Here is a 14,879-nt window from a genome sequence, read left to right as displayed (position 1 = left end):
CCTCAAAGACATAAATTGGCCTAATCAGTCTGTTAAAACTGGTAGCAATTTTACTGCTCAATGTAAGAAATGTATTGACATCTGCAACTTCTTCAGCTTCGATGGACTTGTTACCGAGCCTACCCGGAAAGATATCTACTGGTGAACTCCCAGATGATTGAACTACTGCTAATGTGTCTCTTGTGTTCAAAAAAGGCAGTAAAAGCGATGCAAGTAATTATCGTCCTATATCGCTCACGTCCGGTTTGTGCAAGTGTCTTGAACATGTTATCCATCGCCATAAAATGTACCATCTTGAGCGTAACAACATACTTACTGACTGCCAACATGGCTTTAGGAGACGTAGAGGTTGCGACACCCAGCTACTCACTACAGTGGATGATATCGCGAAATCAATCGAAAAGGGAAAGCAGATTGACGCAATTTTATTAGATTTTTCTAAAGCGTTTGATCGCGTCCCCCATCAAAGACTTCTCCTGAAATTGAGACACTATGGTATTACTGAAAATATTTACAACCAGATCTCAGGGTAGTTCTTGAAGGAGAATGTTCTACATCAGCAGAAGTTTTATCAGGTGTGCCTCGGCCCGCTACTGTTCCTCCTTTATGTGAACGATATTCCTTCATATGTATCTTCGAAAACCAGGCTTTTTGCAGATGATTAATTAATTAATTAATTTATTTATTATTCATTTTATTAGGCATTTCAACAAAAATATACAGCAAAATTAGAGCAGCAAGCAAGGGCTGCCAGGGCCCAACAAAAGTGGCAAATTCAGCACTGACATCTAAGAGATGAGTGGACCCCACCCTTACAAGCTGGTCATGAAAATAAAGTATTGCACTATAAATACACATAAAAATTACAAAGATAATTAACACATTAAAAGTACAAACATTTTTAAAAACAGCACTATGATAAAAGCATGAAGCTCCAAGATACAAGAGACACAATATTATTGCACTTCGCAAAGAAGGATAAAACACACCACAACAAATGATGGGCTATTGTATAGAGAAGTTAATTCCTCGTCAGATGCTGCCTCTCTTCAGAGTGACCTGGATGCCCTGTGTAGATGGGAAAGTGAGTGGGAGATGAAATTCAACTCTGACAAGTGCTTTGTCATGCACATGACCACCAAGAAGAACTCAGCTATCCACCCTTATGAAATCAATGGCAGACCTCTGCAGACTACAACCAACCACCCATATCTTGGGCTTATCTTCAGCAGTGATTGCACCATGGTCATCTCACATAAATAAGATCACCACCAATGCCAAGCAGATCAATGGTATTATCAGAAGTAATTTTAAGTCTTGTGGCAGGTATGTGAAATCACGCCTTTACCAATCTCTGGTTCGCCCGAAGCTGGAATACGGTGTTTGCGGTTGGGCTCCATTTACTGAAGGAGAAAAGAAACAGCTTGAAGGTATACAGAGATTTGCAGCCAGAATGTGTTGTAACAACTACAGTAGGAAAGCTAGCGTGACAGCCATGCTTCAAGAACTCGGATGGCCACTGTTTGAAGCTAGACGCACAATAGCCCGGCTCAACATGCTGTATAAGATTACACATGAACTTGTGGATGTGCAACATGAACTCAAACCTCAAACCAGAACCCACCGGAGATCCCACCAGTATTCATACCACCGGGTCCATGCCAAGTCTAAGGTCTACAGTACCAGTTTTTATCCATCAACCATTCCCCCATTGGAATGATCTCCCAGAGGCCATCATTAAGGTGACCAAACTAGAGCAATTCAAGACAGCCGTCGCTGATCATCTTGTTAAGGGAGGAAAGCAAAACTACGTCATCTAGCTCCGCGACTCGTCCAAACTCTTAAGGGATGAGGATCTACCGTTTTGCTGGAGACCCAGATACAGATATAGATCCTTTAACATACGCTACTGTATTAGGGCATTAGAGGTACCTATACATGGTTTACCGGCAAGTGAGTCATTTCTGAATGCAATCATGCATTATGAAAAGAAAAATAATTTCCTCGGCGTCAATGTGACTCGAGCATAGGTTCGTTATTTCGTTGTTTATGAATCTAGGTCTTTACCTAACGTTGTTTATGGTCTAACTTTCTCCATGTTCTCTGAGACTAGCTGTGCCCAATCATACGTATAGGAGAGACAAAACAGTTTATTAAGCTCGATTCAGCCATCACCGGAGAGAAAGCTCCAACGAAAACCTGGACTCTGCAGTCTTCACCCACTCAAAACCCTCTGGCCACCAATTCAAACCTGACGACATTGTAATCTTCGAAGGAGGAGAGGTGGTTTGAGAGTGGAATTAAAGAATCCATCCGGGAAAAGGCCGAACAGCCAGCACTCAATAAAAAGGGAGGTCTCCGATTCCTGCTATCGCACGACTGGGACTCCACCGTGAAACAACTCCCTGCCGATTACCATCACGTGACCAAACCATCAGTCAAGTCTCTGCACAGTCTGATGAAGACCCAGCGAACGGGTTGCAACGTTACTGAAAAAATCGTGGGTTAGTCCAGAATTTGATTCATATTTTGTCTATGATTGAACTTGCTTTTATACTTCTCAAGAAGGATTATGTCGGGACCCAGCGCTAATCTCCTTATCATATCATTTTGAAACTAGCTATACGTTTCAATTAAGCCCAATATTCTTACGACGGTTTATCATTTAATAAAGGCTCAATTATTAAAGTTAACGTAAGCTTTGTCAATTTCTAATTTCCATTTTACAACATAAGTGTAATGAAACACCAATTCTTTCTTTCCCTCCTTCTCTATCTCTCCCCTCCTGTTTCCACTCCCTTCCCTTCCCGTCTCCATATTCTCCCCTCCCTTACTATCTATCATTGCTCTCTTGCTTGGGACTATACTAGTGGGGGAAGTAAAAAAATGATAATAATAACTTCCATGTACCCCTAGAAATCAAAATGGTGCACCCCTATTATATTATAAAGCACTATCCACTTACAGTCGTCCATGTGAAGTCGTAACCATCTGGGTTAACTACTGGGATAATATACCAGTCATAATTATCTACCATAGCTTGTACTGTAGGATCAAATGTATACATCGTTGCCATCTGAAAACAAATAATAATAATAATAATAATAATAATAAATAATAATACTACTAATAATAAATAAATAATAATAATAATAATAATAATAATAATAATAATAATAATAATAATAATAATAATAATAATAATAATAATAATAATAATAATATAATAATAATAATAATAATAATAACACCCCCATTCCCTACAAACTATGTGTATATAACACAAAATGCAAGGTGGAATATTTTGCGTTGTATTGCATTAAACCTCAACTCAGTAGTGACCAAAACAATTAAGAGTTCAACTGCGCATAACATGTGACAGGCTTATCACTGTTATAGTGCTACATAGGATGACTAGAAATAATAATAATAATGATAATAATAATAATAATAATAATAATAATAATAATGATAATAATAATAATAATAATAATAATAATAATAATAATAATAATAATAATAATAACAATAATAACAATAACAATAATAATAATAATAATAATAATAATAATAACAATAATAATGATAATAATGATTAGAATAATAAGTTTTTGTGTCTCCTATTCAAATTTATAAAACATTAGGATGGCACGAGTTAATCATGTCAACAGTAATCATGGGAATCCTTTTTGATGTGGATTTACTAATATGGTCAGTAATTTATTTCAAACTGCAACCTTGCCTAGATACTTCACTATACTACTGTGAATTCGTGAATTAAAAGTTACATACTACTCCCTTGAATACATTCATTAGGACTGTTCCATGAAACTAGATTTTTTTCATATACTACGTAAGTGTGTTTAACCTGGATTAGTATATGAAACAAAAGACAAAGATAAATAAATAATATAATAAGATAATCAGATCTATTTATTTACTTAACATGTCAAATAGGGTACATTGTTCAATAATATGTGACCCGGCAGCACAAATGAGCCGTAAATTCCCTAAATTGTATTCTGAGTTATGGTGTAAAATGTGTACGAAGGTCGTATTCATCGGTAACTTAAGCTGGCCCGACATCAGACTCATTTTGATAGTCAAAAACTAATCAATAATCCTATTGTTGAAGTGGATAATAAGCTTCTACCTTAGATGGCTATAGAACTTTTAATAGCTCTGGTCAAGTCAAGATTTTGCTTTTGCTAAATCTTGTTCAAATGGTGGGTTACCAGGCATTGTATTTTGTACAGGTATGCATAACCAACAATTAACAATGAGAGAACTAGTCTTTCTTAAACCTCGTTGACTTGGGGATGATTTGAAATGACCGCCAATTATGACTGTTTGATATTTATTGCCGGCAATGTGGAAAAAGAGACACATGTAAAAACGTAAAGAGCTATCATTTTGTTGAAGGAGCAAAGTTTAACAAACCATAACCCCGCTTCTGGATATCGTTTGAAGTCAAATGATATACCATTTTTAAGTTTATGATGTTTATTTTTTAAACACGAAATAAAACAAAATTGACCGGGGGAGGAATTTACGGCTCATTCGCCGTGGACGGTCACATATACATGTAGAAATTATGCCCGTAACAAAGGCCCAAAATAGACAGTACACATATCTCCATCACGGTCAAAATATGCAATAAGTTTTCTTTTTCATTTCATCTCATTATTTCGGCTTATAATGATTGAAACTCACCCATAGACAATACCGGGGGAAAAGAATTCGGTGCAAATTCAATCGGGGATGCGATTTGATCCCCAACGGATCTCTGAATGTGATAAGTGATAAGTGATCTTTAGAAAATAGTTGATTATATTACCATGTTAGTCATATACATTAACATTGCAGGTGCTATCCAGTGATGTGGCTGAGAACCTCCTTGAAGGTATATGATTTGTTTTTTATTTCCACCAGAGCTGATCTAAGTAAATCAGAAATGAAATACACGTTATTAGTAAACATGTTAAAAATGCTAAAAATCAAATTCAGTGCACAAACTAGATTCCTATTAAATGCGTGTTAAATAGGTGTTATTGGCTATTTTCTGACACCTGTTCTTTACCGTTTGTTTATAGTTCCTGAGTATATGAGTATAGTTTAAGTTGACTTCATGAGATGTTGGTGATTTGTTTCAATGGATATACATAGAACATGTTTATCTAGCAGAGTAGCCATGCTTTTAGTGTGAGGGGGCAAAGCCAAATTTTCGTCCCATTTGTCAAATGTTTATTCAATTTTTACTCATTTTAATGACACTTTCATACTCTTTGCTATCCATATTTTCATCCATGACAATTTTCTGTTGGGCAGTGCCCCTGGCTCCCACTGGCTACACCACTGCTGTTTTATCTACACATTAAGGGATGTGTAATGGGCGGGAACCTCTTTTGGATTCCAAAGGGACTGTGCCTGTAACAGACACAGCCACCAGAAGAGGACCAGCTCAGATCGCGCGCCAAATAAGTTAACAGTTCAGAAATTGCATTTTTTTCTCAGCTTTGAAAAAAATAGGCAGAGCTGGGAATCGAACCCGGGACTTCACTTTCATAAAACTCAGTGCGTTACCACTAAACCAACTGGCTATTAGCTGTGAGAAGTTTGATAGTAATCCTTGATATTGCTGAATAGAATAAATCAATACTGATAGGCCTATTTATCTAATGTACGATGCTATTCAAAATTAATAGACGTTCCATAAGGCCTATAAACTAGGAATATAATGTGAGATGACTATCAATCGAACAATCAATCAAGTTTTCAAGTTATCACCAATCAATAATAAACCGATGAATCATGGAATATTACTAATTTCATACTAACCCAGGAAACACAAAATGTTTTCGACATCATTCGCAAAAGGTTATAAAAGGTTGTCAGAAAACGTTTAAATGTCGGGTTATATAAAGGATACATCAATGGTATAAAACGTTTTATAACATTAAATAACATTTGATGGTAATTTACTGCACAGCAAACACAAATGTTTTACAGAAAAAATGTCGGGTTATGTAAATGGTATAAAAACGTTTTAATAACATTCCAAAAACATTTTTGAAAACTTGGTACAAATCATTTTAACAGTTGAAAAAATATTTTGCAAAACATTGTTGTCCAAAATATTTACAATAACGTTTTTAAAATGTTTTCACGACCTTTATATAACCCGATATTTAAATGTTATTAAAACGTTTTGTAAAAAAACATTTTAAGAACATTTCTGTGATTGCTGGGTGCAAATATTTTAATATAATGTTATTTAAGTGTTGACAAAATATTTGGTCCAAAATATTTGCAAAAATAGTTTACAATGACATTTCGAAAACATTTTAAAAATATTGTTGTAGTGTGTTTTCATACAAAACATTTTAAAACGATTTCATGACCTTTATATATTAAACCCGACATTTTAATGTTATTAAAACGTTTTTAACTAAACCAAAACCCAAAATATAACTTATTTAAAACGTTTTAAAAACGTTTTTGTGTTTGCTGGGAATCTACCAAATAAATAAGTAAGTAAATAAATAAATAGGTTTAGGCCTAAATAAATAAATAAATAAATACATAAAGCAGAATGCAGTTATTATTTTAGTTAGAAAATCCCAAACATTCTATTATAATTTTCTGCTATGCACACAAAGGACCTGTGCTTTTAATATCCGCGCCTAATCAATAATGGGTCTTTTACCATGCTCACACCATGTTAAACTACTGACTTTATCCCTGTAGGATTATCTACTGACCAGGTGCTAAACAAGTCAGTAAAGTGGATGCTTTTACAGTACCCAATCAAGTCTACATATCAAGGTCATAGCAGCGCATTTACAAAGAATCGTCAAAGGTCAACGTTTCCAAAGAAGTATAGTATAGATATTGACGCAAGCTTTCGTGCGGGAAACATAAAAACATACTCGCCAGCCGTGGCCTTTTTATGAGATTTGATACGGCGCGGAAGTCTATAGCTGTTCCAAAATCAGTTCCAGACCCGGTTTCCAGACGCAAATCTGTATGTTGTTACAAGGAATTCAAAGTAATTTTATCATCAAGTGACCCATATAGAGGAATATAACATCTACCGTGAGCCAATCTGCGGCCTGCAAAAGCCAACGATCAGGTAAAAATTCTAAAAGGAGCGTGACTAGATATTCGCGTTAATTTCATGATAAGCTTAAAACGCATTGAAAAGGCCAAATTGCAGTCACAAAATATATAATATCAGTAAATCACCAAAGCAAATGGTAACGTAGGTATGTGGAAAAGAACTGCAATAACAATAACAAACTATGTGCCAAAATAGTTGTCTTTGGCATGTCGCTTTTTTGGAATATCACATATCAAATTTTGGATTAACGCCCCAAAATTTAAAACAAACACGAACCTTCCAAAATAAATACACATTCGCACTCGGCGGCCCAGTGACTACCTGCCTCTGTGATTTGGGATAACTCGTTGCTTCCTCTCTCCAGATACATGTACTTCAAGTTCGCCAATACCCACGCCTTAACACTTAAATAACATGCATAAAGATCATACTTTTTTACTTTAGTGTGGATAGGTTGTTGTACAATAACTTACTTTTATTGCCTTGATATCACGTCCTCCATAAGTTTGACCAACGATTTCTTCAGTTGCTAAACTCTGCTGGGCAGTAAAGTCCGTCACCCACTGATTAATCTATCGGCAAAAAAAAGGTGCTATATCACCCAAATCTTAATCGCTCTATAAAAAATTCCACTGAAAGACCGACCTTATTGCATATAATCATTACTGCAATTTCACTAGGGACTGCGCGCCGAAAATCCCAACTTTTTCGATGTCTGTGTATCGCATCAGGGGCGACTACACCTGTTCCCTCTCACCCTGACTCCCACGGTAAGCACAAAAACACGGGCAACTGGGCAAACTACAATACAAATATACATGATACTAATAATATCGACATACATAATGATCGATTTGAATTTGATAAAATAATAAATAATAAATAAAAAAAGGTCCTCCGCTTCATCTGTTTGAAAAAAAAAGGTATTTTGTTCTTACTTGGCCTTAAAATATATTGCTTGTATTATTATTGCATATCATAGGCCTATAGATCGCGATCGCTGTTGTCAAATTGTTCCGACAAATATATATGTCAACACAACACAACTTCGTAACCACAATAACTTTTTGTTAAAGCCTTAATGTACGATCTTTTTCAGAATATACCTTTATTTTTTCAAAACCGATTTTTTGGCATATTTGTAATACTTACACATGTTCCAACTTACATCTATGCCATGAGCAAACTGTCAAATTCGCCCTATTTGTAGTAAAACGGGATGATTTTCTGTTGGTCCGACATATTATCATAACTTTTCAGATTATCTTAATCTCCTACGAACCCAGTTTGTACGAACCCAGTTTGGTTATGCTCTCTCCACACCTGTGGAGGGAGCATAACCAAACTGGCTGCGTAGGAAACTAATTCTGAGGCCGCACTCGGCGTCTAATCCAAAGAGTGCGAGATATTTAATACGAGTGATAGAGGTGAAGTTTATGATGTTGTTTCTTTGCAAATTTACAATGGTTTTCACGTCCAAATGTATTAGGAACTTTCATAATGATTGCATATTATCATTTGCCATAAAATGTGTATTACATTGCGAATGTCAAAAACTCAAAATTATTTGACATCAGGACATTCTTCGTATTCCGAATGCAATTCGATATGTCTGATGTGCTCTAATGTCCCACAATAAATACTGTCCAAACGTTCATACCCCATCCCTTAACTGTGCGATGCCAATCTGCATTTTTGATATTCAAGGGTCTCCACATAAAGGAATCCATGGGAGAATAATAAAAAAGAAGAACGAACAATCCTACACTTCTAAGTCGAATTAAAACAAAATGCAGAAAATCATGTACGATAAGGATACTAGAGGACATTCGTACCTCTTCAATGGTATGATAAATATTATAATCAAATCCAGCGCTTGTTTTAACACAGTCTTTACACCTCTCTGTTTCAATCAACGTTTGCACATCTTCAATATTAGTTGTGAAAGTTAGTCCTTGTTTAGCAATCTCAACTTTAGCATCTTCAAGGAGCTCGGGACTTGTCATAATATCTACGGGTCTGTCCACACCCGATGGCTCTTTCCAGAACTGAACCTACAGTACGTACAGTGAGAAAATCAAATAAATGATTATTTATATTATTTCCCTTAACGGTTATTTATATTATTTCTAAACTGGCCTCAAAAAGAAACTTATAATTTTTCACAAGGTCATATCTTAAAATCCTTAGATGAAAAAAAATTACAAACAGGATAACTTCAATACTCTACTCTAAACACATGTCAATAACCAAGCAGTTGTCCAACTGACACAACAGTAAAATGCACTGACACGGAACAGCTTCCGGGACCACATTCACAGGCGAATAATTGGAACCCAACAAAGAAATCTGTTGGGCTGTGAATTTTGGTCCAGGAAGGTGTTCCATGTCAGTGCATTTGCTGTTGTGTCAGTTGGACAACTGCTTGGTTACTGACATGTGTTTAGAGTAGAGTATTGAAGTAATCCTGTGTGCAATTTTTATGGAGAGGATTTTAAGATATGACCTTGTGAAAAATTATAAGTTTCTTTTTGAGGCCAGTTTATAAGTACAGATTAATGGAAATGCAATTTGTTATCAGCAGCAGACCAGCAGTAAATTGATAAAGGTCAGCCCTTATCTACATTATTGTTTTATTGTATTCGTGCTTTTTCATATTGAAGAAACGATTGGTGGCAAATGATTATCATTAGTTATGCAATTATTCATCACCAGTATAAAGTGATAAAGGTTGGCTTTTTGGTTTTTCTTGGTTGAAATGAAAACGATAAACGATCATAGTGGCCCTTATTCGTTATGTGAGAAATTGGATTCGTCTATAAATGATAATAATTGTATATAGACGAATCCAACGAGCCAAGTCATGGTCAGGATTTGGTCGGCCATCTTTGGGTAGCCGCTAGCACCAACCTGGTGTTTTGAACGCCCTATTGTGCAAATAAAAGCCGCCTAACACCTAGAGAAGATGCAAGGACGAGGAGGGTTAATAGAATAATACAATAGAGATAATTCCGCAGGTAATCCCGTCGCATCTATACATACATAGTCCTTTTATTCGCAAGTACATCCATTTGTAGTGTTTGATATGGTGTAGTTAATCCGATTATTATGTCACTTCAACAGCGAATAGACCATGTATATAGAAACTGTGTGTTTTGCCGAAGGGAACTGTAGGGCCTATTGTGTTGTAAACTTTAATCATTCTTTTGTCTACCTGTGTTTTTGCGGAAGATGTAAAACGGGTGATGGAATGCAGTTTAAAATTTCCGCCAAGGCCGAATCATTTCACATTTTGGGTGCATTGTAGCCGACGGCTACCCAACTAAAGGCTGCTAGACAGGTGTAGGAATGCGTGGATTCGGATTCGTCTATATAAAGGACCGAGAATCTCACCGATAGTACAAAGCGCGGTCAATGGAATGGATCTAATCTCTCTTTATGGTTATGATTCGCCAGCGAAGTGGTGACATAACTTCCTGGTAACTGGATCACGCTCCTTTTGGAATTGGCAATACATGTAACATGTCATAGACTTGGTGTTGCGATCATTTTGATCGTGGTGCAGAACTCAAAAGCGTGATCCAGATGACGTGGTGATAACACGTGACACTTCACTGGCGAATAGGATAAACCTTGCTGAAATGAGTTAATGAATCGCATATAATGTGTTTATAATTATTTGTTGTTATTTACCATATTAGAAAAGTCATCGTAAAAGGTTCGTATCTTGTCCAGCTGTTCTGCATCACGTGGAACTATACGAAGTACCTTGTAGCTGCAAAATAATAAAATGAATTGAAATTTTGCGAAAATGCTCTTCAAATTTATACCCTTGTTGACAGGACGAGAATAATACTTTACAACATAATACATAATACCAAAGAGCTTTCAATAGTCGTAGAGTAGCAATAGATGATGTAATGCTTTGTTCCTTTGATGCCGATTAGAAATTGCGACAGGCTATTCATAAAAGTGGTACCATTGTTTCAAACAAAGGAGTTCCGCCATTAAATTGGTCACTGATCCGGCATCATATTAACGCTTTACACAACAGGCGAGTATAAATAAAGTGACCACAATACAGTCATGTGTAAGGGCAGTCATGTGTAAAGTGGTACCATTGTACTCACGTATCCCAAATGTGCGCGTGTGCGGGCCTGAAGTCTATAAAGGAGGCTTAAGTTGTCGATATAATCTTTTTATCACCCACCTGACTTCAGGCGCATTATTTAAATAAATTGAATGCTCCAGCTGATCGATTACACATCAGAATGTGAAGGCTGCCGGGTCCACATTTCTATAGTACTCTATAATGGTAATCGCTGCATATACATGTAAGTATAAGTATAGGCCTATACTAAATTTAGGCCTTTTTTTAAATGTCCATTTAATTTTATTTTAAGAATGAGATTGGCATAGAAATATCGGCGTACCCAAAGGGGGTGGGGGAGGGGCAGCCTCTCCCTGTGAGAAGTCTTGAGAGGGGATGAGGGAGGAAGAGGGTATAGGAGGGATATAGAGAATGAACAGGGAGAGTGAGAGAGGACAAAAAGAAAGAAAGAGGGGGAAGAGAGAGAAGGAGAGCGAGGGAGTGATAAAGTTAGTGTAGGCCTAGTAAAGAATTACAGAGAAAGAAAATAAAGGAAAATAAATGTAATAATAATTATTATAGAAACTTAACACATAACAGCACTAAGCAGCCATTCGATGACATCAATGCCGTTGTGCGTTGCGTAAAGAGCCCAGTCAGATGTATTTCGCACCTGCCAAGCACAAGTCACCCAATTTCGAAAACTGGACGTTGAATGTACACTCTCATGAATATTGATTGGCAACATTTTCCAATATGTCAGCGCTCTAATAAGACACAATAGAACAATGAACGTTGCAGCCCGTATAATTATCCGCACCCCTCGTATTCCTTCCACTGAAACCACCAGTAATATCTAATTGTTAGCTATTGGAATTTCCTTCCTGGTTCAGTAACCTCTTTCCCTCCCTAAGACTCCTAGTGCAAACTCAAGGGTCACATTTCTGTCTGCTGAATTTATTGTGCCTACCTGCCCTGGCTGGTCAAAGATTTATCCATGCACTGCAAAAACACTCTTTAGCATTATTGTAATTGCTCAAACATTTCTAAGATACGAAGTACCTTGTAGCTGTAAAATAATGTCATGAATTGGTTTTTTAATTATTTTAACTGTTGGACAGGGCGAGAATAATGCTTTACTGGCCCTATAATTAGTGCAGACAACCACTATACAGCACTGTACACAAAACATACATCTGATCTGATGCACAAAGAGAAAGTGTGGAGCAAACAAACAAACGCAGAGCTTTTTTAAAATTCAGTTTTAATAGTCATTTTAATTATTAATTTCTTTATAATTTTTCAGGGCACGAATATCATAAGTGCTAGGTAGTATGCAAGACTATCGTAAGCACTACATGCAACAGCAAAATAATACTGCACCTATAATGTCTTATTTCATTAATTAAAATAATAATCAATCACCTTCGCATGGGGACACAGTGGCGCAGCGGTACTGGATTTTCCTCGCAATCGAAGGCTTGCGAATTCGAGTCCCGGTGGTGTCACCGTGTTATGCGCTTGGACAATGCGCTTTACGTCACTTGCCTCTCTGTGCCCAGGGGTAAATTGTGGAGCTGTTAGGAATATTGTCTATTGAGCGCCGCCAAAAAGTATGAACATGCCTTGGACACTGTATAACATATTCTAACGACAGTTGAATAAATGTAAAAGCGCTTTGATACATGTGAAAGGCGCTGAAAAATGCCAACATTTTTTCGCAACGTTTTTGTCAAAATGTGATTATCTAGCATTCCGCCGACAAAATGCATCGTGGTTATGTATTAAACTTTCAATCATCTTGAGCACACCCAAATGACTCACCCAGTATAGTCTTTGGCTGCCAAGGCAGACGAGATGATCACGAGAAACACGCAGATCGACTTCATGTTGTACAATGAGGAAAGGAGTAGTTGCCAGGATCATATTTCTGGGGGGCACTCAACTTAGATTTGGTAGGGGTTGGGGACTAACGAACTGATTTTAGGGTAAAATAGGGACTTGATGAACTGAACTTTTAGCATTTTTGGGTGGTCTGGTGAACTGAAATTGGTTCAAATTATAGCTTGGGGATCTAAAAAATTCCAAATTTGAGCGAAAGCTCTACGATTGTCAGAGTTTGAGGCTCAAATAACCGGAGCATGATTCAAATGTGTGTCTTAAGGAACTGCCAGAGAGCCTGAAAAAGGGACCCTTGATCGCCGCACATACCCGTACCACCTTTACATGTGAGTGACCCCCCGGGATCATATTGTGTTTGTACAGATGCTGCATTTATTTTGTTATCGTCAACTGGTGAAATGAAAGTTGGGGTGGGCAGAACAAACGTTGATAGCGCAGAGTAAACGGACTTTGAAATTGCCCGGGGGCACTCGTGTATAAAAGTTGCAAGCATCCGTGTGAATTGACTTTCAAAAATGACCCTTAGCGAGGATGTAGCAAGTTTGATAAAATAACCCTAAACAAGGATTTTACTAAACGAAAAACACCCTAAGCAAGGAATTGGTTTGAAATTTGCCCTAAGTAAGGATAGACATTTCGTGTGTTGGTATGAGTGTCATTCAGTGATGATGATCGGCTATTCCTGGCGCTGTTGATGTCGGCTCCAAATTCTTTGTAATCTGGTTTGTCAAATCAGTCGGAAACCACTCTTTTTTGTCGAATAACTTGATAAATATGTCACTACACGACTAATGGCTCTTAATTGGGTAATTTTAAACAACTACTAAGCGAGGACCGCTCCTTCTTCTAGTAAAATGAGTGTTTTGAGACCCTAATCGCTGATCCGCACGGATCCTCGTTTTGTTTTTCAAAACTACACTCAACCCTAGTTTTCTTTCACGCAGATGCATACAAGTATAATTCTGAGTGCCCCCGGGTGAATTTGGAACCCTGTTTATGCGCCTGTCACACAGTGCCGCATCAGCCCTTCGTACAAAGAAACGGATGTTATTTTAGTCAATCCGTTGCTGTTCGTCAATGGTCGTTTTATGTTCTTTTTATGTTCTGCTATCTTGCGCCATTGTGCATTTTGTGTTAGGTGATGTCCGGGGGTGATGTTCGTGAAATCCGTCGGCAAATTTTAAGCATGCACACGGTGCAGTGCGCAGTGGTACAGGCGATGACCATAATTATAACGATGTTCTGGCGAACATGGGACGGATTCGCCGGATACTTGACGGAAGTTGAACGTGAACGAATACATATCGGACATATACAAGGTTATTACTGGCCAGAACTCATATCTTCTGCCTGATGGCAATTGGTGGTGGGTTACCTACCCCCTTATAAGTTTAACTAACCTATTACAATAATAATAATTATTGTTCGCTACAGACAGGTATCCTTGAATGGTTGGTGTCTTGCTTTATCATAACATGCGAGTATATGTATCAGATGGAAGATATGCGGAAGAACTTTCAGAAGTCTTCCGAAGTGGATACAATCAAATTTATGGGTGTTTTTAAAGAATGAATGAATAAATAAATAAATAAATACCCAATTCCATGGTCCCAATTTAATCCCTTAAATAAGTAAATAATAGCTGGAAATGAATATACGTAAACAATTATGTGCGTAATTATTATAAACAAGTTGTTTAGACTCTTAACTCGGGATGGTTAACGCCGAATTTCGTTGTTTAATATGTCAAAAGTTACAAATATAACC

The 14,879-nt window shown here is 37.1% G+C and overlaps 1 protein-coding gene across 1 annotated transcript; it reads right to left on the bottom strand.

Annotated features, from left to right (window-relative positions):
• Positions 1–2,077: 2,077 nt before the first annotated feature.
• Positions 2,078–13,099, bottom strand: LOC140162958 (carboxypeptidase A1-like). The gene is made up of 6 exons (XM_072186279.1): positions 13,035–13,099; positions 10,814–10,895; positions 8,956–9,174; positions 7,594–7,692; positions 2,966–3,076; positions 2,078–2,113 (listed from the first exon to the last, which is right to left on the bottom strand). Exons 1-6 carry the CDS (start codon positions 13,097–13,099, stop codon positions 2,078–2,080), a joined length of 612 nt encoding a protein of 203 aa, XP_072042380.1.
• Positions 13,100–14,879: the final 1,780 nt, after the last annotated feature.

This window comes from Amphiura filiformis, chromosome 1, assembly GCF_039555335.1.
Source record: "Amphiura filiformis chromosome 1, Afil_fr2py, whole genome shotgun sequence".
Taxonomy (NCBI): Eukaryota; Metazoa; Echinodermata; class Ophiuroidea; order Amphilepidida; family Amphiuridae; genus Amphiura; species Amphiura filiformis.
The sequence above is the reverse complement of the archived record's forward strand: the minus strand, read 5'-3'. Positions and strand labels throughout refer to the sequence as shown.